At 72.6% G+C, this 27,793-nt stretch overlaps 1 protein-coding gene across 1 annotated transcript; it reads right to left on the bottom strand.

Moving 5' to 3' along the window:
* Positions 1–2: 2 nt before the first annotated feature.
* Positions 3–27,724, bottom strand: CHLRE_17g727600v5 (uncharacterized protein). The gene is made up of 19 exons (XM_043072370.1): positions 27,399–27,724; positions 26,887–26,990; positions 26,589–26,675; positions 25,602–26,240; positions 25,308–25,433; positions 21,436–25,128; positions 21,080–21,235; positions 19,644–20,861; positions 7,242–19,515; positions 6,885–7,048; positions 6,503–6,658; positions 6,161–6,304; positions 4,036–5,979; positions 3,757–3,837; positions 3,396–3,518; positions 2,773–3,195; positions 2,437–2,547; positions 1,958–2,203; positions 3–1,771 (listed from the first exon to the last, which is right to left on the bottom strand). Exons 1-19 carry the CDS (start codon positions 27,490–27,492, stop codon positions 773–775), a joined length of 22,782 nt encoding a protein of 7,593 aa, XP_042914829.1. The 5' UTR covers positions 27,493–27,724; the 3' UTR covers positions 3–772.
* Between the last annotated feature and the right edge of the window lie 69 nt (positions 27,725–27,793).

Genomic DNA, 27,793 nt, shown 5'->3' with positions numbered 1-27,793 from the left:
GCAGACGCCAGATGTTACATTGGTGTAACGTGACCGCATTCGCATTAGCTGTGCTCATGGCAGTTGCAGCCTCGCAGCCTCTACCCCAGGCGCACAGCGCCAGCTGCCCCCACTTAACGACAAAGATGCGAAACACGAATGCGGCTCATCAGACATCAGTCCCTGGAGCACTACGCTGGGTAAACATGTGACGGGGTATCTCGAATACAGCGCACCTACTTGCGAGTCCTGCAAACAGCAGTCTGTACCTGAGTTCTCTTCTGCACGCACCGGCATATCTGGCTATAAGTTAATACACGAATGGCAGGGACAGGCAAACTCGTGGACCCAGAAAGCAGCATTCCTGGCACTACCGCTACTCTTCCTACTACTCCTGCACTAGCCTAGCAGTCTAGTTGTCCCAAGCGGGACCCCGACAATGAGTCGGCTGTATGTACGGCACGAACAACTCTGTTAACCACACAGTATGCGACAACACAGGCGTACGTACACACACACACACACACACACACACGCGCATATCAACACACACGCTTGTGACAACCATGACCCCTCGTGTCCTGATCGTGCATGTCAAAGTCCCCTACTGCGAAGCGGTTCACAACTAGACAGGGAACGAACACACAGCACCCAACAACAATGCCAGAATCACCACATCACTTGGCACACGCCACCTCTGCGCTAAACATCATACAGGAACCCCAAGTACAAACTCAATGCCCCCGCGGTATCCGTTTCCCATCGCCTCCACTGTCAGTTACTCTTCCACTCCCTAGAAGCCGATCATACGTAGGCCACTGCTTGCACGCCGCTGCTTCTCGTACCAAACCCTCACCTCCTCCAGCAGTGCTACCAGCCGCACTGCATCCGCCTCATACAGCACCTCCAGCGTCGTCACACACAGCCATGGCGACGGCGGAGCGCCACGGCGGCCGCCACCGCCGCCGTCGTCATCCTCATCCTCATCGCTGCTGTCTCCACCATACGCCGACGGCGGCGGTGGCGGCGGCGGTGCAGGCGCTGGTACTGAAGCTGCAGAGTGGCTGCTGCCGCTGCCGCCGCCCAGGGCCGCCGCCGCAAGCGAGGCGTAAGAGAAGGAAGTGCGGCGGGAGGCGGCAGGCGAGGGCGGCGGCGGCGGCGCGTGGCTGTAGCCCACAGCGAGGAGAGGGCTGGTGGCGGCGCCACTGCCGCCGCTGCGACTGCCGTCGTGGTGTACACGTCTCGCCATTCGCGGTGGCGTTGTGGTTGCTGAGGACGGCGATGTCGGCGTGCGCAGTCGTAGCGTGCCGGCAGGGGCCGCTGCCGCCGCCGCCGCCGCGCCAAGCAGTCCGGCCGCGCCGCCACTGCCACCGCTGGGGGCGTGCGCCTGCGGCCTCCCATGGCGGCTGAGGCCGTGGTGGCCGTGGCCGTGGCCGTGGTGGTGGGAGCCCGCGGCGCGGTGCAGAGCCCACGGCTGCACATGCGCGATCGACACGATTGAAGGCGAGCCGCCTGGTCCCGCCACCGCCGCCATCACCAGTCCCTCCAGCGGCACCACCAGGCTCAGCCCTAGGTCTGAGAACCAGGGGTGCGCTGCTGAGTGGCCGCCGCCCCCGGCAGCGGCAGCGGCGGCGGCGGCCTGCGGAGAAAAGCCCCCGGCAGACGTGCTGCTGCCACTACTGCCGGCCGCTGTGGCGGTGGCTGCAGTGCTGGTGGTGGCGGCGGCGGCGTGTCGTGGCGCGACCAGCAGCAGGTGGCGGCGGGTGACCACCGCGAAAGTCGACTCGGTGAGCTGCGTGCAGCGAGGCAGCGCGGGCATGTGTGTTGGTGGCAGCGCATCAGGGCAATCCAGGGTCCAGGTCGCGAGGTTGGTCAATGGTCGCACGATCGACTCAAGGCCACGAGGGGACACGCAGGCAGGACACACGCCGATCAAGACGAGGCATCGACGGGCCTATCATTCCGCCCACGGCCACACCTGCACGCCGCCCACGTACGGCTCCTCCGCGAAGGCGCCGCCGCGCAGCTCCGCCTGCAGCAGCCGGCACAGCGCCTCCAGCCAGCAGTAGCGCTGCAGCGGCGCCGCCGGGTCAACCCAGCGAGGCACGCGCGGCCACACGCCGCCGCCGCCGCGGCCGGGGCCGCCGCCCCTGGGCGCCACCGCGGAGCGCACGGAGGCGGCCGCCACCTCCACCAGCTGCAGCACAGCCACAGTGGGCAGCGCCTGGTGCGGCAGGAGCAGGAAGAGCAGGCACAGGGTTCATGAAGAGCGATGGAGACGGAGCGCAAGCGCCGTAGGGCGAGAAGACCTATTTTAATGTATGCATTCCGGCTTCTCGATGTCAGCCGTTCTGCGCCCAGCCGAAATCGCTGCCGCCGTGTCCCGCCCCGAAGGTTTGGGCTCGTACTTACAACCCCACTTCGCCCGTGCCTCCCAGTACCGTCAGCAGCACTCACCACCGCGCCCAGCCCGCCCAGCAGCAGCTCCCGCGCGGTGCCCAGCAGGCTCAGCCGCGAGGCCTGTGTGGCCACCCGCTGCAGGATGGCGGCGTATCCCTCCCACGTGGACTGCAGGGGCGCGCAGGGAGAGAGTGAAAGGGGCGACGAGTGCGAGGGGCAGGAGACACAAGAGGTGAGGGAGGCGATGGCAGCAGGAGCATGCGCCAGAGGAAGGAACGCAGGAGGCTGTAGAGCTCAGAAGGAGGCAGCGAAGCTGCAACCGGTTAGCAAACTGTACACTGTGATGCTTGGTTAACCCCACGGCCCCTGCTCCTGTGCCCACTGGCGACTCACCGCGAGGAGATCGCGCCGCCCGCTGCCGCTGCCCACCGCTGCCAGCGACGACGACGGCGCGCGGCCGGCGCCGCGGCCCGCAGCGGCACCAGTGTACGGCACCAGCTGACCGCTGCCGTGCTCCGGGTCACCGCCATGGCCCACAGCCCCGTCACTGGCACCGCCGCCGGCCGCGCGGTCGCGGTAATGCGGGCTGCCGACCTCACCGCCCCGCACACCTCGCGCAGCGCCGGCACGGCCTGCCAGGCCCGCCCTGTTGCCGCCACTGCTGCCGGTGAAGCCGCCGCCGGCGGCTGCCGACACGGCGTCGGGGCTGTAGGGCTGCGTGTGGATGGGCTCTGGAATCAGAGCTGATAACGTGGAGCGAGCCCGGCGGCTGGCCTTGACTGCGCTGTTGCTGGCGGCGTAGGTGACGTTGCGAGCCTGCGGCAGCATCGCGGGGTCCTAGGTGAGAGCCAGGTTGCCGTGCTTACGGCCCGCAATAAGGGCAGCTATCCGGAGCACCGTTTAAGCACCGCGCACATACCGTATATGCGCTGCACGCATTCGCAATAGCGCCGCAGCCGCCCCACCTCCTCCCGCTGCCGCCCCCGGCCTTCCAAAGCCCGTTCCATGTATCTCACCATGCTGAGAACGCCGCCCGCCAGCCCCGCCGCAAAGTGCACCATGTCGCCGCGCAGTGCGCCCGCCACTGGCATGGACACCAAGTGCCACATGCCCACACCCAGAGCCTGCAGCAGCCGCACCTGCGCGCAGAGGAGGCAGCAAGAGACAGACAAGGGAGAGATGCGCATTCAACGCCAACGGGTACCCGTCGGCTGCAGCACACAGCAGCTAGGCTAATGTACGCGAAGCACAAGCAGGGGCAAGGCAGGGCGCGATAACCCGTCGCGACGCACGGGCGGCTGCGTTACCGAAGCTGCACTGACACAGAAGGCTGCAGGTCATACGCAGACGTCCATACGCAGAGGTCCGTTCACTCACCACGTCTCCGAATATGTCGAGCGAGCCCACCACCTTGATCAGCTCCAGAACCGCACACGACATGTAGTGCCGGAAGATGTTCTGCGGAGTGCATAGGGAAGAGGCTTGGCGAATTACAGCAGAGAGCTTCAGGCGTCGGGAGCTCCAGTCATGCGGCAACACGGCATGCAGGACACACAGCTGGCGGCCCCCAAATCTTCCCCACGCCCACATCCACATCACGTCCGCCCCGCCTCCGCCCCTGCCCCCAACCCTTCCCGCCCACAGCCATGTGCGTACCTGCCCCAGCGCCTCATCCCGCATCAGCGCATAGCGCATGTCCAGCGGCCGCAGAGTCACCCACGCGCCCTCCAGATGCGCCAGAGACACCACCAGCCGCACCGCGCTGTCGACCAGCCCGCCGCCGCCAGCCGCAGAGGCGGCGGCGGCGCCGCCGCCATCAACCGCTGCGCCCTCCAGCTCCTCAGCCGCCGCCATGGCCGCCGCCGTACGGCTGTTGTACGGCGTCGGCGCGAACGAAGCCGAAATCCGGATCTCGCCGATGTGTAACTCTTCAAAGTACAGCCGCCGGGTGCGAGCCACTGGCGGCGGCGCCACAGCCAGTGGGTCCTCGCCGGCGGCGGCCGCCACTGATGTCGCCGCCAGCAGTGGTGCAGCCGCAACCGCAATGCCGGAGGCGGTGGCGCCGCCGCTGCCGGCGCGGAGCCTGCCGCTGGCGCGAGAGGTTCCGGTAGGGGACCCCAGGACCGGCCGCTGCGGGCTTGCAGATGCGACCGCGAGGCCGGCGGCGGCGCCAGCAGCACCAATGCCGGGGCTAGGCGCGGCCGCCGCGCTGGCGGCGCCGCCTGAGGCGCTGCTGCTGCCGCCCCAGCCCATCGGAGGCGGCGAGGTGGGCCGCAGCATGGATAGGTCTGGCTCATGCGACGGCACCCGCCACGACACCGCCGCGGCGGGAGCGGCGCTCAGCACCACGCCCGACGTGAAGCCGTCAGCGGTGGCCTCGCCGCCAGGCGCCCAGCCACCCACGGCCACGCCTGCGTCGTCGCCGCCGCCGCCGCTGACAGCGCTCAGGTCTTCCAGCGGCGCGGTCGCCGCAGCCGCCATGCGTGACGCCAATCCGATGAGTTCGCGCAGGTGCGTCTCCTCGATGCTCACAGCCAACGGCGCCGCTGCCACGCTGGCGTTCTGCACGCACACCACGCCGCCAGGCCGATTGCGCCACACCACCAGACGGACCGACAGCGCCGGCGGCGGCAGCCGCGCCACGGCCGCGGCCGGGGTTCCGGCAGCGGAGGTCGAGGCGCCAGCGGCAGTGGCCGGTTGCGGCGAGGAGGAGCTTGCCGCCGCGCTGGCGGGAGCGGGGGGCGCAGTGGCGTCAGCGCCGGCCCCAGCAGCACTAGCTTGCCCTGCCGCCGGCGCAGGCGCCGCCGGCAGCGCCAGCAGCCGGCCCGCGCCCCCGCTGCCGCCACTGCCTCCTGCCGCTGCTGCCGCACCAGCTCCACCCGCAGCGCTGGGCGGCGGCGGCATGGGCAGCAGCAGCGCGGTGTTGAAGAGGGACCGGCCCACGGGCCCGTACACCATGATGGGGAAGGCGGCGCCACGTAGGCAGTTGTCCCAGCGCACGTGTGCCAGCGAGGCGGCGGCCGCCACCTTGGCCGGCCCCACCAGCAGCGAACCGTGGAAGCCCTGTAGCAGCGCGTACAGCAGCTCGCGCCGCTCCGACACCAGGCTCACAGCCACGCCCGCAACCGACGCCGACACCTCCACCTGCCACTCCGACTCGGGCGGCGGCGCGGCTGCGCCGGCGCCGGTGGGGCTGGTGGCTGCGGCGCTGGTGGTGGCGGGATGCGCGGGCCCGCGTGCGAGGCGGCCAGTGGGGCTGCTGGAGAGCAGGAGGCTGCGTTGCGAGGCCGCGCGGCGCGCTGGCGTTCTGGTGAAGGGCGGGGGCCTCCCTCCGACGGCGACGCCACCGCCGGCTGCGCCGGATCCGGAGGCCCGCTGCGTGGCCCTTGCCGCCGCCGCGGCTGCGTGCAGCTGCTGCTGCACGTGGTGGCGGTGCTGGTGCGCGGTGGCGGGCAGGGCGTCCGAGGGGTGGGCGCCGGTGTCCACCACCCGCAGCACGCGTGTCGGGCCGTCGGCGGTGACGGAGATGCGCAGCAGCCGCTTGCGGCCGTGGCCGCCGGTCTGGGAGGGCACCACGGCCACATCCAGGCGGGTGCCCACCTGCAGAGCAGCAGGTGCCGTGGCGGAGCGTTTGGTACAGAGGATGCGGTACATGACCGGCTCAAGGCTCGCGCAGCAGCAGCGGCGGCCCTCTCAACCCTCTCAAGCTCAACCGACTTGAGGCGGGTAGGTCTTCAACATGCGATTAAGCGGTAATGCAACATGTTACCGCAGCCCGCACCTTGTCCAACTCCACCTCGCCCAGGCGCCGCCGGCCCGGCAGCGACAGCAGCACGCGCTGCTGCCGGCCCGGCGTGTGCTCGTCCCAGGTGTAGGGCAGGCAGGAGTAGGGGCGCACCACGTCTTCGGCGTCCAGGCAGCCCACCTGTGCGGGTGGCGCCAAGGGGCGTAAGGGGCGTAGGGGCATTCGGCAACGTCGCGGAGCCCCAACTACGCAGTCCATATGTACAGCGCGTGTCTAGACGGCTTCAGCTCGGCAGAGCAGGAGGGTTGCCGGCAGGCACCTGCTTCCCGGCACCGGCCGTACACGCCCCGCCCATGCACCCTGCCCCCGTGCCCGCACCTGCTGCACGTGCAGCACCTCGGAAGAGCAGTTGTCGATGCGGTAGGGCGCGAAGTCGGTGTGGTGATGGCTCAGCCCCACCACCAGCGTGCCCGCGGAGCTGAGGCTCACGTCCAGCCGCACCAGCTGCGTCTCGGCACGGTTGCGGTGCCGGATCTGCAACGCAGCAGGGCAGAGATAGCACGAACAATCCTTGAGAGAGTCGTGGCTGACGAAGACTGACGTGAAGTTGGCCACAAAATGCATGCAAGACGTGGACCGGGTTTTAAGGCATGTGACCTGTCGCCCTCGGACTCCTGCGTCCCAAAGCATTACGCGCCTCCTCCCCCCGCCCCGCCCCGCCCAGCCCCGCGCTGCCTGCCGCGTACAGCCGCTGCCGCACCTTGACGAACAGGTCCCCGGGCCCCAGCTCTTCCAGCGCCACGCCACCCGACCAGGACCAGCCCGGGTCCTGGATGCGCAGCTGCACTCGCAGCGGCAGACCCACGTCCGCCCACGCCACCGGCCGCCGCTCGCCGAGGCCCAGCGAGGCGGCGGGCGAGGTGCCTGGCGTGATGCGGGAGGGAGGCGGCTAGTCAGGAGGTGGCACATAGGTGGGTGGGCAGCATACCGGTACAATGAAGCGGCAGGCAAGCAGGACGTGCTGGCATGGCACCAAACGCTAACGAACGCTTCCATTGACGCAGGGCGCGAACGCGCCCGCAGGCACCAATGCGTCACGCTGTAAGGCGTGGCTTACCCTGCTGCCGCAGCTGCACCGCAGCCGTAAGTCCGTTATGCACCACGTAGCGCGGCAGCAGGTGCAGCGCCACGCAGCGCGGTGCCAGCGGCGACGGAAGCAGCACAGCGCCGCCTGCCGCGACCGCAGCGGTGCCCCCGGCACCGTCGCCTTTGCCCGTGCCCGCCCCCACCCGCACCAGCCTTGCTACCACATGAATAGCCGGGCCGCGGCCCTTGCCCTTGCTGCCACCCGCCGCACCCATACCACCACCCGCCACGCCCACGCCGGCGTCAGCGGCGCGGGCCCTGCCCGCTGCGGCTGCCGCGACCGCTGCGCCGCCGGGGTAGACTCCTGCCGCCGCCGCCCCGTCTCCGCCGGGTGGCGCACAGGGCAGCGTCACGTAGAGCGGTGTGCCGTCGGCGGCGGGCCAGACGGGAGCAGACCAGTCGGCGGCGCCGCCAGGGTACGACAGCACACACAGCTCCAACTGCCCTATGCCGACTGGCAAGCCGCCGTACATGCAAGGCTGCAGCCCCGCCACCCCCGCAGCCGCGTACGGCGCCGTCGCCACGACCGTCCGTGCCGTGCCACGACCCGCGCCGTCCGTCATGCTGACGCTGGCGCCGCCACTACCGCCGCTGAAGGGCGAGGAGGGCCGCGGCGGCGGCCGCGCGCTCGTCGCTGACGCCAGGCTCGGCGGGGGCCGCGGGGCCGCGGCGGCGGCGGCCATGGATGGCAGCATGCCGGCAGCCCCAAGACCAGGCGCGGACTCACGGAAGGTGTCCCAGGAGCTCCTGCCCTGCTTCGCCTGCGCAGCGGCCGCAGCAGCCGCGGCGGCCGGCCCTGCCATGCGCTGGACTGCCGCCGCCGCTGCGGCGGCCGACGGGGCCATAGAGTCGAGGCTGGGGTAGCGCCGGATGGCAGCGCCGGCAGCAGCGCTGGCGAGCTCGTCAGTCATGTAGGCGCCGGAGTGACGTGGCGAAAGGTCCGCCAGACCGCTACCTGCGTAGCCACCGCTGGTGCCGTCGGCTGCAGCAGGGGCGGCAGACGCGCCGGCGCCGGCTGCGCGAAGGGCTCCGCCGCCAGGGCCCAGCGCCGCAAGCAGTCCGCTGCCGGCGACGGCCGACGTCAGCAGGCTGGTAGCGGCGGTGGGCGCGCCAGTGGCACCACCGCCGCCGCCGCCGCTTCCACGGCCACGTCCAGAGCCACCGCTGCGCCCAGACGAGGCCACGGTGTGGGCTCCAAGCGAGCGGGCGCTGCGGGCGCTACTGCTCGACTTGAAGGTGGCTGTAGCACCGGCAGCGCAGCCGCCGCTGCTACTGCCGTCCTGGCCGGCGAGTGTCGACGGCGGGGTGCGGCGGCCGGCGGCGGGCGCCAGCAGCCCCTCCGCGGCCTGCAGCGCATACAGCTGCGACTTGCACGGCCCCGCGGCGGGCGCGCGCGTGGGCGCCCCGCCGGAGGTGAGGCACGGCGGCACCCAGGCGGCGCCGCTGGCGCCGGCGGCGTCACTGCCGTCGCGCTGCGGCGGGCCCAGCACGAGGCGCACCGTGGGCCGCAGCTGCACCGGCAGCCCCAAGCAGTTATACACCCACACCGGCACGCTCAGCTGCAGCCGCACCTGGCCCGTGCCGCGGTGCAGCCAGGTGCGCAGCATGAGCAGCACGTCCTGCACACCGTCCACAGTGGCACGGACCGGCACCGCCGCCTCGCAGTACGGCACCAGCCCTTCCGCCCCACCGCCGCCGCCGCCCGCGCCCCCGCCTCCGTAGCTCGCCGGCTCCAGCCCCGGGTGCAGCGGCTCAAACTCGGGCGGCCCGTCGCTCGCGGCACTGGACGCCGCCGCGAGCGCCGCCGCCGACATGCCGCCGTGCCCAGCCGCCCAGAACCCGCCGCCGCCACCGCCGCCGCCATCACCACCAGCGCCGTCGGCGCTGTCAAACAGCTGCAGCTGCGAGCTCCATGCGTAGCCCACTGGGCGGCAGGCAACGCCCACCAGCCGGTGCGCGGGGAAGGCGTGCACGTGCGCCACACTCAACGCCTCGAGGCTGGCGCGCAGCTCCGGCGCCAGTGGCTGGGTTGCTGTGGCGGCGGCGGCGGAGCCCGCGCCGCCGCCCAGGCTGCTAATGGCGCTGAGCGCGAAGCGCGCCGCAACCGGCAGGTCGTTCTGCAGCACCAGCGGCGACATGATGGCGAGCTCCCACTCGGGCCGCTCCGTGGCAGCAGCTGAGGCTGTAGCAGCGTGTGAGGAGGAGGCTGTCGCAGGGGAGGAGCAGGGCACCAGATGCGCGATGAGGTGGCAGGTGCTGGTCGGGTCGGTTGCGGCGGCTTCAGCGGCGCCGCCGGCGCCCTGCGGCTGTAGCAGCGAGCAGTCGAGGCGGCAGGTGACGCCGCGCGCGGCGACAGCCGCCACAGCAGCGGCGTCAGCGCCGCCCTCATCCGCGGCTGCGGCGGCCGCCGCCAGCGATTTGGCCGCGTCTGCCAGCATGTTTGTGAGGTCGAGCGGCGTGCTCCATTCACTCCAGATCGGCGCCTCCGCCTCCGCTGCCAGGGCGTCGGTGGTGCCGTCCGCGTCGGCGCCGTCCGCACCGCCTCCGTCGGCCTTGCGGCGCTCCAGGTCTGCCGCCGCCGCCGCGGCGGCGCCAGACGCTGCCAAGTGGTCGGGCGCCGCGGTCCGCACCGCCAGCACGACCGGGCTGCGCTGCAGCACCGCCGCGGACAACCACACCGTGCCGCCGGGCGGCAGCGTGTGCAGCAGCACCGACGACGACGACTCGGGCCGCCCTGCCGCGCTGCCGGCACCCGCCACTGACGCAGGCGATTCCTGCAGGCCGTAGGCTGGCTGCTGGCTGCCGCTGCCACCCTTGCTCGCGCCGGCGGCTATGTGCATGCTGTGTGCCGGCATGGACGCGGCTCGGCCGTAGCCCAGCCTCGAGCCGGCCGGCGCTCCAAGCCCCTCCAGCAAGGCCCAGTCGCCTAGCGCCAGCCACAGCCCGCTGCTGTTGCGCAGGCGCACGTTGGAGCGCAGCTCCAGGCGGCGGCTGCACAGCGCGTGCGGCCGCGCCTCGCACACCACCCGCAGCTCGGGCGCTGGCAGCGGCAGCGGCGGTACCTGGCGGTGCTGCTGGTGCTGCTGTTGGTGCTGTCCGGAGGGCTGCAGGTGCGACGGCCCGTGTGTATGGTGGCCCGGCAGCGCCGCCGCCAGGTCCGTTCCAGCAGCCGCCACTGCCCCTGCCGCTGCACCGGGCGGCGGCAGCGGCGGCAGGGGGAAGTACCAGCGGCTGCCGGCCGCCGCGGCGAACGGCACCGGGCCGAAGAGCGCCGGGCCGCCGTTCAGCCGGAAGAACAGCGCCGTCTTGTGGTGCGGGTGGCTGTGGCTGTGGCTAGGGTGCTGCCCGGCCGTGCCCTGCGGCTGCTGGTGCTGGTGCTGCTGCTGGTTCGCATGCTGGCCGCCGCCGTTGGGGCCGTCCAGGCTGTGTTCGCTGTCGGTGCAGCTGGCCAGGCCGGACCCGGCGCCGGTGCCGGTGCCGGCGCCCAGACCCGAGCCGGAGCCGGATGCGTAGGAGCCGCGCGAACCGCGGCGGCGGCCGAATGCTGGGTAGGAGGAGCCAGGGCCGGTTCCGGGTCCAGGGCCGTAGTAGTGCGTCGGCGGATACTCCGAGTGGCTGGCGGCCTCTTGTCGCACGTCCTCGAAGCCGGCGTGGTGTGTGTGCTGCTGGTGCTGGTGCTGGTGCTGGTGCGGTGGTGGCCACGGCGCCCATGCGCCGGGCACGACAGTGGGCGGCAGGCGGTTGCTGACGTGCCGCCCCGCGAACTGGCGCTCGGCCAGGGACACCGACTCCACCACCACCAGCGACCCATGCGGGACCGTGTGCTCGACTGCGCCGCCGGTTGTTGTGAGGCCGGTGGCGTGATGGACATGGCTGTGATGGTGATGGTGATGGTGGTTGTGGTGTTGTTGGTGGTGGTGGAGGTGGCCGGAGCTGTGATGGGTGCGATGCGTGAAGTGGTCGTGCTGGCTGTCGTGCTGCCGGTGGTTGTGGTGGTTGTGGTGGCGATGGCGGTGGTGGCTGTGCTTCAGGAAGTCCTCAGGCAGCGACACGAAGCTGGCCGGCTGGCCCAACGTATTCAGCAGCCACACGCGCGGGAGCAGGCCGGACCGCGGCGCGCCCGTCCAGCCGGTGGCGGCGCCGGTGCCGTGATTCCGGAGGTGCTGGCAATGTAGGTGCTGTGCACTCCCATGCGGCTGACCGCCGTGCTCGTACAGCGCTGCCGCACTGCCCGCCGCCGAGCCGCGGGCGGGCAGCGGCATGGTGGGCGCGTGCAGCAGCGCCCGCTGCGACGCCGGCGCCGCCTCGGGAAAGGCCGGCGGCATCAGCGGCAGGGACGGCGGTGGAAGCCGCCTCTGTGTCGCCAAGGCCAACTGCAGGTCCGTCAGGAGCGCGGCGGCGCCACGTGCCGCCGGGATCAGCCCGGGCGCAATCGTGGCTTCAAGAACCGTGTTGGTGGTCAGGGCAAAGGAGTGGCGCGGCGGAGCCGTGGCCGGCCCCGGCGGGGCGGCGCCGCCCCACGCACGGGCAGCAGCGGCGCCGCCGCCGGCGCCAAGTGCGGCGTCGCCGCCGGCGCCGGGCCGGAGGCCTGTGTAGAGCAGCTGCAGCGCCCAGGGCTCGATCACGGGTTCCCAGCCCAGCTTCTCCATGTTGTAGACGTCCACGAGGAGGCTGGCGTCCAGGACCACGTGCACAGACGCCACTGGAAGCGGCCATCGCGGCGCCGCCGGCCGGCCCTGCGCCCGCAGCGAGCTGTCGGAGTCCGCCGCCGCCGCGGCGGCGGCGGTTGAAGTGTCGGAGGCGGCCCCGCCGTTGGCGGCGGCCTGATCGAGCTGTTTGGCAAGGGCGGCTTGCAGCCGCCCACTGGACCGCTGCTGCAGGGGCAGAGGAAGCGATACAGGCGGGGCAGCGCCGCCGCCAGGCACGCCCTCCGCGGCTGTCGGCGACAGCGGCGTCGCGGCACCGGGCGGCTGCTCCCGTGCATGGCGGTAGGGCGGCGGCGTCTGCAGCTGCACCGCACTGCGCATGTAGGCAGGCGGCGCCGCCGCACCGGCGGCCGCGGCGGCCAAGGAGGGGCGCCGGTCCACATAACCAGCGCCTTCGCCACCGGCGGCGTCCGCGTCGGTGGGCGGCGGCGGCGGAGCTGCGAGCTTGAGCTGCAGCTCCAGCGGCGAGATGGCGACCTCGAAGAGAGGGAGGTCGAAGCCCTGCAGGTCCGTGTACAACACCGCCGCAGCCTTGCCCACACGCAGCGTGAGGCAGCACAGTGGCAACCACCACGGCAGCATGGCTGCGGCGGCGGCGCCGCCGCCGCCAGGAGCCTCCTCCGCGCCGGCGCCAGCTGCGCCGGCGCCAGCTGGCCCGCTGGCGTCGCCTGCGCCCGCTTTGCTGCCGCTGCCCGCGCCCGCTGCCCAGCTGAGCCGGCGTGTGCGGCCGCGGCCCTTGGCAGCGGGTCGGAAGCGCTGGGTGAGGTGGTAGTGGTAGTACACGCCCTGTGGCGCGAACACGCCGCCCTCCCGTAGGCCCCGCATGCCCGTGCCGTCATCAGCCAGCTCGCCGCCGGCCGCAGCACCCGACCACCACTCACGCGATCGGCGGCTGGGTCTTGCGCCAGCGGCGCCAGCGCCCGCCAGAGCGCCGCCGCCAGCGCCAGCGCCGCTACCCGCGGCGCCACCGGTGCCAACAGCACCCGCAAGGCCTCCGCTGCCGCCGCCACGCCGAAAGCCGGAGCTGCCGATGGCTGCGGCGGAGGCGCCCAACCCCAAGCTGCTGCGCTGGCTGAGCACACCAGCACCGGCGGCACCGTGCGGCCGAGCCGCGCCGCCGCCCGCCAAGACGCTCTCCTCTCCTGCGCTGCTTCCGTCGTCGTCATCGTCATCTTCGTCATCCTCTCCGTCGGATGAGGACGGCGGCGGCCCGTCAGCATGCGCGGCCGCGTCGTCACGCTCCCGGCCATGGCGTGCAGCGCCGCCGCCTGCGGGGGCTCCAGCCCCGCCGGCGCCCGCGTGCGACGGGTGGCGGCGAGCCTGCCGCCGGCCGCCTCGGCGCACTGAGCCGAGTGCCTCCCAGTGCTCCTGCGTGTCGTAGAGCAGGCCGGTGATGGCAAGCAGCGAGCGGCGGGCGGCGTACAGCGAGGCGTGTTGCAGCGACGCCTCCAGGAGCGCGTGCACCAGCACGGCCGCGCCATCCGACGTCAAGGCCGCGGCGGCAGCACCAGCGGCAGCACCAGCAGCAGCGGCAGCACCAGCGGCAGCACCAGCTGCAGCACCAGCACCAGCGGCAGCACCAGCACCAGCGGCAGCACCAGCACCAGCGACAGCACCAGCGGCAGCGGCAACGGCGGCAGGCGCTGCAGAGGCTGAGGGGCCGGCCGCGGCGTCAAGCGGCGTCGGCGAAACGGCTACGAAGGGAAGCGAGGATGACAGCGAGCGCGCAGCAGCTACCTTGCCAGCAAGGCCTCGCGAAGGCGGCGAGCTGGCAACGGGTGCAGCCGTAGGGTCCGCAAAGCCGCCTCCGCTGCCGTCTTGACTCCTGCCCGCGCCCGTGCCTGCCCCATGCCTTCCGCCCGGGGCTTTGAAGGCGGCGGCAGCAGCCGCAGTAGGCGGCGACGGTGCGTCCCCACTGACCGGAGCCGTAGGCCCCCTGCCAGCGTCCAGCGCACCGCCGCCGCTGCCGCCTGCTGGCATCCCACCGCCGGCGCTGGTGCTGCCGCGACTGCCGCCATGCAACTGCGGCACCGCGGCGCAGGACAGCCCTTCCAGCAGCACCAGCCGCCACGGCTCCGCAAGCGTGTGCCAGGTGCCGCCGCGCGGGTCGTGGTCGAGCCACAGCACGCCCGTCGCCACGCTCACCTCCGGCAGCGCCAGCGTCAGGCGGTCCAGGCAGCCGTTCGCCGCCGCCTCCACGCTCGCGCCCAACACCACCGACAGCTGCACGCAGCGCGGCGCCGCCGGAACGACGCCGGCGGCTGACGGGGGGCGCCGGTATGTGGACTCAGCGGCGCCGGAGGCGCCGGCGGCAGCGGCGAGCTTGGCGCTTCGCGCGGCGGGCGGCCCAGCCTCTGCCGCGGCGTAGGCGACGAGGGAAATGTCCTGCACGGACACGTTGGCTGTGACCGGCAGCGCGAGCAGCAGCGCCAGCAGGGCGTCGTGTCCGTTGGCATCATCTGCAGCCGCCTGCGCAGCTGACGTGGCGCTGGGCTCGTCGGCGGGTGCAGGAGCAGCCGTGTTGCCTGTCTGGTGCTGGTGCTGCTGCTGCTGCTGCTGTTGCTGCTGCTGCTGCCAGGCGCGCGCGCGGGCTTTGCTGGCGTCCGCGGTGGCCCAGTGCCGCCCGCACGCCGCCGAGCTGTCCAGCAGCCGGTGCCATTGCGTGGTGCTCACCACTAGGTGCAGCCCGCACACATCAACGTCCACGTGCGGCTGCCTGCCGGTGCTGACCAGCGCCCCCGCCCCGGCCTCTGCTGCCGGCCCACCGCTCGCGCCCCCGCTGCCTGCCATGGCCGCGGCGGCGACGCCGCGCCAGGGCGCCGCGGGGCTCGTGCCCAGCAGTCCTTCGTGTCCTGCGCGCGCATCACGTCCGCCGCTGCTGCCACTCCGGCTGCTGCTGCTACTTGATGATGAGGATGACACGGTGAGGCCGTCAGATTCGGAGCCGCTGCCGCGACGCGAGCCCTCCTCGTCGCCGTCGCCGCTGCCGCTGCTGAAGAAGCCGGGACCGCAAGAGAAGCGGAACAGCGAGGGCTCGGCGCGGGCCGGCGCGGTGCCTTCTGAGCTGTCCTCGTCGCGAGTCGCAGGCGGTTGCAGGGGCGCGTGGCGGCGCGACGGCCCCGCGCATGGCCGCACCCGCACCGTGACCGTCGTGGCCGGCTGCGGCTGGTCCTGAAGGGGATGGTGGCGGTGGTGGTGGTGGTGGGAGAAGTCGGCGGCGTGCGGCGCCGGCACCGGCCGGCTGCCGCCCGCGCCCATCGTGAGCAGCACCACTGCCGGCGCTCCGCGCGCGGGCAACGTCAGCAGTTGCGGTGGCGCCGGCGACGCGCTCCGGCTACCGCCGGGCGGTCCGCCGGCGCCACCCCCGCCAGCGGCCGCGCCTGTGCTCAGCGGCTCGTCTGGCGATCCTCCAGGCGCGGGCAGGTGCACCGCGGGCAGCGTGGCGAGCTGCGTGATGCTGGTGCAGCTGGACACGTGCGTGCACAACATGGTGCCGCGCCGCCGCCCGCCGTCCAGCGGCGTCGCCGGCTCCGCCGCCGCGTCATCTGCTGTGGCGCCAGCCGCTCCTGCGCCAGCAGCTGCCGCCGCAATGGCGCCGGCGCCAAGCGCAGCTGCAGCTGCTGCCGCCGCCGGCGCGCCAGCGCCGGTACGGAAGGCGTTGACGGTGGACAAAACGGCGCCGTCGGCCCAGAGCGGCCCCAGCAGAGAGCCACTCGACGCTGTCGCTGCCGTCGCCAGCAGCTCATCTAGCTCCGCAACGTCGCGCCCACCGCCGCCGCCGCCGCCGCCGCCATCTTCCTGGTCCTCCAACAAGCTGCTGCCCTCAACCGAGAAGAACTCCGCATCAGCGTCGCCGCCGGCGGCGCCGCTGGCGGCGCCCTCAATGTACAGCGCCGCACGGCCGCCGCCGCCGCCGCCACCGCTGCGCGGCAGCGAGCCGGAGCCCGTTAGCAGGCGCGACGGAATGGCAGCGCCCGAAGCAGCTAGCCCGCCGCGCCGGCCAAGGCTGCTCGGCGTGGGGCCGCCCAGCCCGGACACGTCAGAGCCCATCGGCGCAAGGCTGGCAGCCGCAGCGCCGCGACTGAGCAACGCCGACGCCGTGGCGCCCGTCCAGCCCCCGGGTACGTCCATAGGCACGGAGGCTCTGCGGCCTCCGCCACCCAGGCTGGCAAGCGTCGCCGCTGCCATGTTAGCGGCGGCCTCCGCCGCGGCGGCCGCCGCCGCCGCCGCTAGCGCCGCTGCGGCGGCGGAGCTGCGCTGTGCCGCTGCCAGCTCCATCATGATGGCCAGCGAGCTGGCGTGGATCTTGGCGCCCGCTGCTGATACCGTCGGCGCAGTGTACGCGTCGCCGTCAGCACCAGCACCGCCGCCGCCGCCGCCGAGGCCACCCGCTGCGCCACCGCCACCACCGCCGCCGCCTGCATGCACGCCGGCCACCGACGCAGACGAGCCGACACCGGCGCGGCCGGTCGGCGCGGGCGACGGCAGGAGCAGCAGCGGGTCGAGCCGTGAGGCCACGCTTGCCAGCGTCACTTCGCGCCAGCCGAGACACGCCTCCGCCTCTCCGTCCTCTCCCGTGCAGTCGTACGACAGCCGTACGCCCCGGCAGTACAAGACGCTGGCCTCCTCACTGAGGGCGTCGCTGCCCAGCAGGGCTGTCGCGCAGTCGACGGACAGCGATACAGCCAGGCGCGGCAGACCCCACGGCGTCGGCGTGACGCCGTGCGGCGGCGGCTCCTGCGGGGGTGGCTGTGAGCGGGGCTGAGGCTGCGCTGGAGTGGCGGCGGAGGGAGGCGCAGGCTGTCGCCGCGGCTGGACCGTCGTTTGCTCCGCCGAGGAGGTGGGGGCGGCGGGCGCGGTGGGCTGGGGCGCCAGCTCCGCAAGCATGGCGCACAGCACACCTGCCTGCTGCGGCTGCAGGCTGACCTCAAGCCGTGACATAACCGCCGTCAGCGCCATAGCCAGCGGCGGCAGCGCCTGCCCGGCCGCGGAAGAAGCAGCGGCATGGGCCGCCTGCGCCGGCTGCGTTGCAGGCGCGGCATAGCCGGCGTCAGTGGCTACGAGCTGGGGGCTGCGGGCGCCAGGCGCCGGCACCGGCCGATATGAGGCGGTCAACTCCGGCAGCTGCAGCACCGGCGACAGGAAGGCGGAGTCAGGGTTGTCAGCAAGGTACAGCATTAAGCCGTTCACGTGCACCTCGCACGCCCCGTTGGCGCCGCTGCTGCTGCGCTGCCTGCGGCTACGGGCGTCCGCGGGGCCGCCAGTGGACGCGGCGGGCGCCGCTGTGCCGGCAGGACCGCCCACCGCCGCTTGGGCGTGGCGGCCCGCCACACCGAAGGGCGAGCCAGCAGGTTGCGTTGCGGGTGAGTGCCTGACCGGTGCAGCGGGTGTCGTTGTCGATGTTGCCGCGGCCACCGTCGCCGACGGCATCGCCTCCGGCGGTCGCGGTCCGTAGAAGTCCAGGTAGTGGGCGCCTGGCCTAGAGGGCTCCGGCTGCTGCTGCTGCTGCCGCTGCTGTTGCTGCTCGTTCGGCCGTGGAGGCATCGGCGGCGGATTGGTCGGAGGCGCCGGCGGTGGCGCAACAAGCACGAATGGCGCTGCAGGAGCTGCTGACGCCGGCAGTGGCGCTGGCGGCATGCGGAATTGCACGCGGTCAAGGCTGAGCAGGGCCTGGCATGCGACGTGGCCGGACCCAGAGGCGGCGGCGAAGGGCGTGCGGCTGGGCGCCACAGCCAGCACGGCGCAGTTGCGCAGCTGCAGACCCACATGAAACGGCGCAGGCGGCGGCCGCTGTTCCGCCGCTGGGGCGGGTGGCGGCGGCGCTGCCGCCGCAGCCGGAGGCGCGGCGGGCGGTGGGTCTGGGGCGTTGTCTGGCTTGGAGCCGCCAAGGCGGGTCGCCCACAGGATGAGGCCGAGCCCCAGTGCCACGTCCGTGACTACCAAGTCCACACCGCCGCCACTTGGCGGGCTGCAGCCGGGCTCAGACGCATCCCCGCTCGACGTCCGGGAGGCGCCACGGCGCAGCTGCCCAGACCAGCGCCGCTCGCCGCTGCTGCCGCCGCTACCGCCGCTCAGCTGCAGCTTCCTGACCACTGCCGCGGTCACGCCGCCGCTGCTGGTGCGGCCTGGGCCGTGCCGCACGAAGGACGGCGAGCGCCACCACCCAGACGCCATGTGCGCCGCCGCCACGGCCGCCGCTGCCCCAGGGTCCGGCGGCGGCTCTGCTCCCGCCGACCAGTACCGAAAGCTCACCGCCGCGTCGTCGGCTCTGGCGCCGTTCGACAGCAGGAAGCGGCCGGGCTGGTCGGGTGCACCCAGCAGCCGCAGGCCGGACACCGCGCCACAGGTGCTCAGGCCGCCGCCCATGGTGCGGCTGACGTCCGCCGTCAGCGAAGACAGCCAGATGCTGGTGGGCGTCGCGAGCAGCGTGCCCAGCACGCCGCTGGCCGGTGCTGCTGCTGGAGCGGTGGGTGCAGCGTTGGGTGCAGGCGCCGGCGGCGTGATGCGCAGCTGCAGGCGGCGCAGCTGCAGCGACAGCGAGCTGGCAGCGCCGCACTGGGAGTAGAGCACGTCGCAGCGGCCGCCGGTGCTGAGTCGGATGAGCGCGGGGCTGGCGCCTTGTCCTGCGCAGGTGCTACTGCTGTTGTTATTGCTGCTGGCGTCGGTGCTAGAGTCTGCGTCAGATGCTGCGCCATCGAGGGCATACGTGATGTCGAACGGCTCGATCAGCATCTGCAGCGCGACGGTGCGCTCGATCAGCGGCAGCCGCAGCATCTCCTGGGAAGAGCGCGGCCTAGCTGCAAAAGCCGTGTCTGTGGTAGCAGCTGCCGCGCCGCCCACCGCAGTCTGGCTCACAGCCCCATCAAGTGGCTGCGAGTGCTGCTGTGATGGCGGCGGCGGCGCTGCTGCACCCGGAGGCGCCGCCTGCTCGCTGCCTGCTTCCACAAGGTCCACGGCAGATGCCGATGCCGATGCGGACACCTCGGCAGCGTCACGGTCAAAGCGGCCACGTAGGGCCGCAGGCGTGCGTGCGCATCGCGGCATGGCTTCGTGGCTGAACGACCGGCGGCGCAGTGCGGCAGGCTCCGGCGAGCCCGCCTCCGGTCCTACTGCCGGCGCGCAGTCCGTCGTCATACGGCGCTGTTGACCGCTTGCTGACACTGCCGTCGCTGCCGAGCCCGGCCCGCCAGCAGCGCTGCCGCCGCCGCCGTCAGCGCCGCCGCCGCTGCCTCCAAGGCTGGACCGGCGCTTGGGGCGGCGCATGCCGAAGCCAAAGCTGAAGCCCGACGAAGTCGGCCCGGGGGTTGGCGGCGCGGACAGCGCGCTCACGTCCGCGTCTACAGACGAAGAGGCTGTGGCGATGGCCGTTCCTGCAGGCGGCTGCTCATCCGGCCCGGTGCTCTGTGTACTTTGTGAGACCTTGGAAGCATCCGCCGCTGCTTTGGCCGTGCCCACTTCCGCGGCCGCGGCACTGGAAGCGGCACCGTCGGCAGCTGCGGGAGCGGCCATAGCCGCGAAGAGCCGCTGCACCTCGGCAATCTGTACACGCAGCAACCACGCAGCACGCAACCAATTACACCACGCATGCATCTGCGACCCACAACCGCGCCCACGCTGCTCCCTGCATGGACAGCACAGAATGACAACACAAGCCAGCATCCTCTCACCTTTGATGCGTGCAGGCGGGAGTTGGTCAGGCCGCCCAGCGCCAGCCGCACCGCAAGCGAGGGCGCGCTGGTGTCTTGCTCCAGGCGGCTGCGGCTGAGTGTGCCGCGCAGGTGCAGGCCTGAGGGCAGCAGGCTCACCTCCACCGCTGCCGCCTGAGGCTGCGGGGGTTGCGACTGCCGCTGCGGCGCCAGCGCGGGCGGCATGCTCTCAGACCGGTTGTGGTGGGCCGGAGTGGCGTGGTGGGAGTAGGCGTGGGCGCTGCCGTTGCCTGCAGTAAAGGAGGTAGGCCCCGGCGCGGCTGCGCCCGCTGCCGCAGGCGGCGCGCCGCGCGCCCACCCCTGCACCCCGGCGGGCAGGCAGTACACAACCCGTACAGATTGTACCGCGAACCGCATATGCTCGTACAGGAACAACCGCTCCAGCTCGTCCACGCTCAGGTGCAGCGGCCGCGGCGGCGAGGTCGCGCGATACCGCCGCCGCCCGCCGCCACCACTGCCACCGCGGCTGCCTCGACGGCGGCCCCTGTGGAAGCCTGGGCCGTCGTCGGCGCCTGCCGCCAGCCCCGCTGCCGCAGCTCGCAGCGTGCGCGTCACGTCACCGGCGGAGCCGGGCGCCGCGGCGCTGTCCGAAGCGGACGCGCCCGAGCTGCCGCCAGCGGCCGCCTCCGCCGCCAGCGCCGCCAGGTCGGCGGTGGTGCTGCACGGCGTGAGGCGGCGCTGCAGCAGCCGCTGCAGCCGCGCGATGGTGGATCTCGGTAGCGCCACAGGGCGCGGCAGGCCGCTGGCGGCGTCAGCCTCCTCATCCTCGTCCGTGCTGCCGCCCTCGAGGCCCGCCGCTGCCGCGGCGGCGGCCGGCGCGCCGGCGCTGCCAACGCGCCGGCGCTGCCACGCCGCGGTGCCGACCGCTTCGCCCTGTCGGCCGCCGCCTACGGCACCAGCACCAGCACCAGCCTCCAGCTCACCCATCTGGGAGAGCGAGCCTCGCCGCGACCACACGGAGGAGCCCGCTCGTGTGGGCGGCGGCAGGGCCTCCAAAGTGGACAGGTGCAGACCGTACAAGCCGATGGTCACGTGGCCGGGGACTGGCGCTGTCAGCCGGTCGGGCGCTGCGGACCAGGAGGAGCGGGCGGCGGCGCGGGGCGCGTCGTGGGCGCCGTGCCGCGCCGCCGCAGCGGCTTCCGCCTCCGCCACAGGCATCACCACCTCAAAGCCATCAATCTGCGGCGATCCAGCGTAAGCCCGACAGGTCACACATGCACGCACGCATCAGGGTTTCACATCTGCCCTCTTCAAGCCACGCCCTGTCCTCCGAGCCCACAAACTGCCTGCCTGCCCGACGTGCCCGCGCCGCCTTCCCATCCGCTAGAGCTCCGCTAGTTTCGCTTGGTTTGGTTGAGTTTGGGCTGGTAGCTACAACCCCCCCTTCTGCCGCTCACCCGCAAGCTGATGTGCTGTGCTCCCGGCACCACGCAGCCGGTGCGCTGCAGCTTGGACAGCACGCGCGCGTCCCGCGAGGCGAATGCGGCCACGGCGTGCATGGCGTGGTGCTCCAGCGAGGCCGACATGTCGATGGCCAGGGCGGTGCCCAACGCCTGCGGGGTGGGGGGCGGCGAGCGGGTTGGTTGGAGGAAGGTCAAGTCAGCGGGGCGGAGACGTCACTGCGGTTGACAACGTACACTGCTGCCAGTGCCCAAGGCCGCGGGATGCAGACAATTGGCTGCAGCCTGGTCACGTGGCCCCGATCGTGTGGCATGTGACCATGTGCGGTCGGTGTGCAGCCCCCCTGGCGTACCGCGAAGCACTTGGGCCGGTGCAGCATGCGCAACGGCCGCACGTGCACCTCCAGGCGGCTGGTGCTGCGCGGCCCGGGCTCCTGGACGGCGTGGCGGTGGCCGTGGCGGTGCTGGTGGTGCCGCCGGTGGCCCGGGCTGCTGGCGGCAGCGCCGCTGCCGGACGCCTCCCAGCTCTCCTCGTCATCATCGTCATCACTCGCGCTGCAGCTGCTGCTGCCGCCGGCCTCGGGCATCAGCTCTCGCCGAACGGGCACCTGCGACACAGTGATCACCGGGGGGCCCGAGTACCAGGCCTCAGCGCCGGCCACGCCACCCGCACCGGCGCCGCCAACAGCTCCCGCCGCGCCGCCGCCACCGGTGCTGGCGGCGCCGCCCATGGCCCAGTGCCCTACATCCGAGTCCAGGCTGTCGGTGCTCACGGACCCGTGCATGCCGCCAGCCATGCCGCCGCCACCGCCGCCAGCCCCGGCGGCATGCAGCGGCGCGCCAGTGGCGCACGACAGCAGCGCGCCCAGCGACGGCCACGAGCCGCCGCCGTGTTGCGGCTGCCTGCGCCGGCCTGCAGAAGAGGCGGAGGCGCTGCCGCCACCGCCGCCGGCGGCGCCGCTACGGCTCGTGCCGTACCACCATGACGCTGAGCTGCCCCATGCGCCACTCCCACCGCCGCCGACTGCACCTGCCCTGCCGCTGGTCGACGCCGCCGCGCCGGCCGCGGGTGCTGCTGCGCGGCTGCCGCTGCCGCTTGCGCCGACACCGGCGCTGCCGCCCGCTCCGGCGCCGGCGGGGGCCACCGCGTCCGTCATGGCGTCCAGGTCGACATCCGAGTGCGCCAGGATGCACTCCATCACGCCCGGGTCTGACGCCAGGTCGTAGGCGTGCAGGCTGCCAACCGCCGCCGCCACCACCGTGCCGCCGCCGCTGCTGCCGCCCTCCGACTCCACCGCCACACTCACCGAGCCCAGGGACACGGACAGCAGCGTCGGCGCCGCCACGCGACTGCCCGGCGCAGAGGTGTGGGGCAGAGGCGCCGGTGGAGCGCCGTCGGCGCTGCTCGAGCGGGCTTGACTGAGGCGGGCCAGCGGCGGCGGCGTGTGGCCCTTGATGTCTAGCTTCACGTGCAGCAGCCGTATCTGCAGTAGCAGCGGCAGCGCCCCGGCCGAAGCGGCAGGCGCCGCAGCAGAGGCACATGCGTGCGCTGCTGCGCTGTCGCGGCCGCTGGCGGCGTGTGCCGAGGCGTGCTGGTGGTGGTGTGAGGCCCCGTGCTGTTGATGACCGTGGCCGTGGCCGTGCGCCGAATGAGAGGACCCTACGTCGGCGTGTGGCGCACCTGCCGCCACTGCCGCCTGCAGAGAGGTGCCCTGCAGCAGCCGATACAGCTCAGCAAGCTCCGCATCCGACAGCACCGCCTGCGGCACGGCAGAAGAGCGGCCGCCGCCGCCGCCGCCGCCCGCCCCCGTGAGGCCGCTGGTGCTGTAGGTGAAGAACCCCGACACGCCGGAGAGGCCCCACGCCAGCCAGCTGCGCTGCTGCGCCGCCGCCGGCGCGCCGCCAGGCGCACTCGCCGCCGACGCCGACGCCGTCGCGGGCGCCGGCGGCGGCGCCGAGCCCAGCGCCGCCGCCACCAGCGCCCTGTTGGCGGCGCGCTCGCGCTCCCTGTCCGCCTCTGCCTCCAGCTCCTGCTCCGTCAGCTGGCGGAACGTGAGGATGTCCGACAGCGGCAGATCCGCCTCAAAGCGCTGCAGCTCCACCACCTCGGACGCTGTCAGCGGCGGCGGCGCCGCTGCCACCGCCGCCGCCGCCGTGGCGGCGGAGCCGCCGCCGCCACCGCCGCCTTCGGCGGCGCGCAGGTGCTCCAGCTTGCGGCGGTAGAGGCGGCAGTAGGCGCGCTTGTAGGCGATGTGGTCGCGCAGGGAGGTGGTGCCGCGGCGCTCGCGCAGGTCGTGCAGCACCGCGCGGCCCGCGTACTGCCAGATGTGGCGCCACGTCAGCGGCCCCACCGCCACCGGCGTCAGCGGGATGGCAGCCAGGTGTCCGCCGGCGCCGGCCGCCGCCGCGACGGCGCCCTGGACAGCGGCCCCGGCGAAGGGCGACGCCCGCGCCGCCGGCGGCCCCCGCGCGCCGCCGCCCGCAAGCAGTGCTACCGCGGCTGCGCGCACAGCTTCGTCGGATGCGGACGCGGGGCGCGTGTCACCGTCGTCGGCGTCGGCGGAGTGCGACGGCAGGGAGTGCTGGCGCACGGTGCCGAGCACGCGCGCCCTCGGGCTTGACAGCGTCGCCTGCACGCACCGCGGCGGAGTCCACCAGGGCGCGTTGAGGCCTGCGGCTGCCGCCGGCGCCGCCGCACCCTGGGCTGCGGCCGCGGCTGCACGTGCAAGGCCGGGCTGGTCAGCGGCCGCACGTGGATGAGGTCCGCCGCCTGGTGCCGGCCCCGCTGCAGTGGTGGAGCCGCCAGCCGGGGCTCCGCCGGCGCTGGCGCTGCGGGCGCCCCGCCGCGCCTCCGCAGCAGCCTGCAGGCCCGCTGCCTGCCTGCTGCCCGCGCCCGCATCCTCGTCAGCACCGGCACTGAACAGCGCGTCCGAAGAAGCGGAGACGCGCGGCGGAGGCGCCCGCGGGGCCGGCGACGCGGTGCGCAGCGCCGCCAGCTCGGCCGCCAGCGCGGCATGCATCGCGGCGTCCCCGTCTGCCCCTTGCCCCGTTGGCACTGTGGCGCTGCCCACTGCGCCCAGGCCTGAGGGCCCCACCGCCAAGCTCCCCTCGTCCTCCTCCGGGACCGTCTCCTGCACCGACGCCAGAGCGGCGCGGCTCATTGCGGCCAGCCGCCCTGGGTCCGAGCTGCTGCGGAGCAGCGGCATCGTACCGGCAGTGCCGCCACCGCTTACCCCCGCCTCGGCCCCCGCCCCTGCCACCCCCGCCGCGACGCCGGCTCCTCCCAGGCCTCCAGCCGCTGCCGCCACGCTACTCGCGTGCCCCGACAGCCCCGCCGCCGCCGCGTCCTCCCGCGCCCGGGCCATCTGCGCCGCTGTGCACCAGCCCGGCGGCCGGAAGCGGCCGTAGCGGCCGCGCTTCACCCACACAGCCATGTCGTCCAGAAGCTGGATCATGCTCTGCAGCTGCTCCGGCCGCACCTGCACCGCCACCGCCTCGCAGCCCGCCACCACCTCCACGTGTGTGCCACCGCCCGTCGCAAACGTCAGCGAGGGCGCGGACGGCGCCGCCCCAGCGCCGGCCGCAACACCAGCAATCGCTGCGGCGGCGGAAGCTTGGTGGCTAGGCGGCGGCGTCAGCGGCCGGCCGCTGCCGGTGCTGCCCTGACGGGAGCCCGCGCCGGCCCCGGTGCTGTTGCTGCCATCGGGTGCCTGCGCCGCCGCCCCGGCCGATAGCGCATGCGCGTACGAACTGTATGCGTGCGCGCCACCCGCCGCCGCAGCGGCAGAGGCGCTGGCGCCGCCGTTGACCATGGTCACAGATGCGGTTGGCGCCAGCGTGGGGTTGTGTTGCTGGCCCTGCTGCGGCCCCACCAGTGTGATGCGCAGCAGGGTGTCCATGGGGCAAACCAGGTAGTCGTCCGGGTGGGGCGGCGGCAGCGGCCCGGCGGCGGCCGCCGCGGCGGGGGCGCGCGGCGCGCCGGGCCGTGGCGCCCGCCAGAAGGCGCACAGCCCGCGCACGGCGATGTGTCGGGCCAACTTGGCATGCTGCGGGGCACGAGGGGGGTTGGAAAGCCTAAGCCTAAGCGTAAGCGTAAGCCAGCAGGCCAAGGGCATGTCATAGTCCTACACCCAGTCCCGCTCCTTGCACCCGGGCCGTCCTGCTGGGCCTCCTCCCTCGCACGCGCAGCCCCCCCCCCCTTGGCCCAGTGGAGGCCCGCCCTCACCGAGTGTCTGCCCAGCGCCGCGCCGTACAGCCGCGCCAGCACCGACTTGGGCGGCTTGGGCTCCGCCACCGTGCTCACGCTCTCCAGCGCCACACCCGCCGCAAACGGCACGCCGTCCTGCCGGCCCTGTCGCGACGCGTCACGGCGGCCACACGCATCCACACGCAACGTTAGCACTTGCAGTTGACATGGCCGAACCGCCTCCAACCACACGGCGCGTGTATGCACACCCCATCGCAGAGGCCCCCGGCCCCCAGCCCCCAGCCGCCGGCCATTCGTCCCCACGCGCCTCACCCGGAAGGCGATGTGCACGTTGCGCACGTTGATCTGCAGCCGGTTCAGGATAAAGTGGGTCAGGTACGACAGTACCGTGCCGTACAAGCCCCCGCCAAAGCCGCTGCTGCTGCTGCTGCTGCTGCTGCTGCTGCCACTGCTACCACTGTTGCCACTGCCACCGTGTGTGCCTGGGGCGTGGCCATGCGCATGGTCGCCCGACGCAGCGGCGGGAGCAGCCCCGGCACTTGCAGATGCACCGGTGCCGCTGCCACCGCCGCCGCCGCCACCACCCGCACCCGCCGCGCCATCCAGGCCCGCCGGCCCCGCGCCACCACTGCTGACGGAAGCACGCCGGGACGCGCCCGGAGGGCCAGCCGCCCCTGACGTCGCCGTCCCCGCGCCCAGCTGCTGTTGCTGGTGTGGCTGCGCCGCTTGGCTTGGCGCCTGCTGGACTGGCGGTACGGCCTGGCCTCCCGGCACCTGAGCCTGCCCCTGCTGTGCCTGCTGTTGAGGCGCCTGCTGTTGCTGCGAGCCCTGCTGCTGCTGCGAGGCCTGCTGCTGCACCGCCATGCGGCGGGACAGCTTGGCCAGCTCCGCCGCCGCCAGGTCTGCCTGCTTTGCCGCTTCCTCGCGCCGCAGCGCCGCCGGCTCCTCCCACTGCACAACACCACACAGCAAACCGTCAACCGCAGGAGGCCACATCGTCAAGCCGAGCATAGGCCAAGCTGAGCATAGGCCAGGCCGCGCGACATCAGGCGCACTCGCAGGATCCGCTCCCAGATCCTGGTCCCAAACCCGCCACGCCACCTGCCACCCCGCACTGTGTTTCACCCGCCATCACGCCATTCAACACACGCCGCCGCCATGCAGCCCTGCCGGCCCTGCCAGCCCTGCCGGCCCTGCCAGCCCTGCCGGCCCTGCCGGCCCTGCCAGCCCTGCCAGCCCTGCCCCTCCCATTTCCTCCGGCAGCGCCCTGCCCCCACCTCGGCAGCGCCCTGCCCCCACCTCGCTGTCCGCCCGCTCCGTGGCCGCCAGCAGCACATCGCTCAGCTCCACCACCAGCGACCCGTACAGCCAGTTGCCCCAGGGGATCTGCGGGGGCGCGCGTGAGAGTGCGTGCCAGTGTGTGTGGGTGGGTGCGGGCGTGCAGCGGCGCGCAGCTGCCCACGGACGATGCCTTCACAAACACACGCAAGGCGCGCCCCAGCAACAGGCCGCCCTAGCGCCAAGTCTCCCAGGTGCTGATCCCCTGCCCCTCAAAAGCCCGCCAATGCCGGGGCCCCTTGCCACAGCCGCGACTCGCCTTGATGCGCAGGCGGCCCACCACTCCCTCATGGATGGCGAATGGCAGCTTCAGGTACTCAAACGCCTCCGAGCGCAGCCGCACATTCTCCAGCACGCCCGAGCCTGCATGATTGCAGCAGTCGTTGGGGTGGCAGGGATTGTGGGTCTGGGAAGCGTGCCCCTGGGAGGTGCACGGCAGGCCTCCGGAGGCCGAGAAATGGTGGCCAGCCCGCCGTGCGGCGCGCTCGGGCCAGCCTCAGGTAGCAGCAAGGGCCATTCCTGAGCAAACCCAAAGCAGAAGATGCCCCGTCACATGCGTTGCATGCAGCCACGCCGCCGCCCGGCTTAGGACAGCAAACGGCCGGGTTTTGGCTGGGGGCCTAACGCCCGGTGGGGGGTGATGTTGCGGCGGTGTTGCAACCCCTCCAACCCGCCGTCGAGCGGCACCCCGCTTGCTTTCCAGATATGAAAGCTTCCTCCTAATGTCTGTAAGAAACATGTAGCAGCTGCCCAAGCCGCGCAGGCACTCACCGCTCCACAGGCTGATTCGGAGTTTGTCTTTCTGCACGTCGACAAACCGCCCCAGTGATGTCGCCAGCAGGTCCGCAGCATAGCCCTCAAACATGATTGGGGCTTAAGATGAAAGCCGCCCAAATCAGCCTAGCGCCTTTCTCCGATAGGTCTGCAAGCCCAGGTGGAGCCGCCTCTCTGCCATGCTACCATTCTTGTGTTTATTTATACCATAAGCGTGCATGAGTGCACATCGCAAGCCAAGCTCAACTGCCAGCTGCACAAATACTGTCTCCTGAAGCTCTGAGGTATTTCATTGTGTCGTGCCAATTTATTAATGGTTTAATGAGCACGTAGCAAGAAACAAATGTGAATACTGGTGACTTGGGGAAATAACCCTGTCCGATGCGATGGCA

Source organism: Chlamydomonas reinhardtii, chromosome 17 (assembly GCF_000002595.2).
Source record: "Chlamydomonas reinhardtii strain CC-503 cw92 mt+ chromosome 17, whole genome shotgun sequence".
NCBI classification, from domain to species: Eukaryota; Viridiplantae; Chlorophyta; class Chlorophyceae; order Chlamydomonadales; family Chlamydomonadaceae; genus Chlamydomonas; species Chlamydomonas reinhardtii.
Note: the sequence above shows the minus strand (reverse complement) of the source record. Positions and strands in the feature narration are given on the sequence as shown.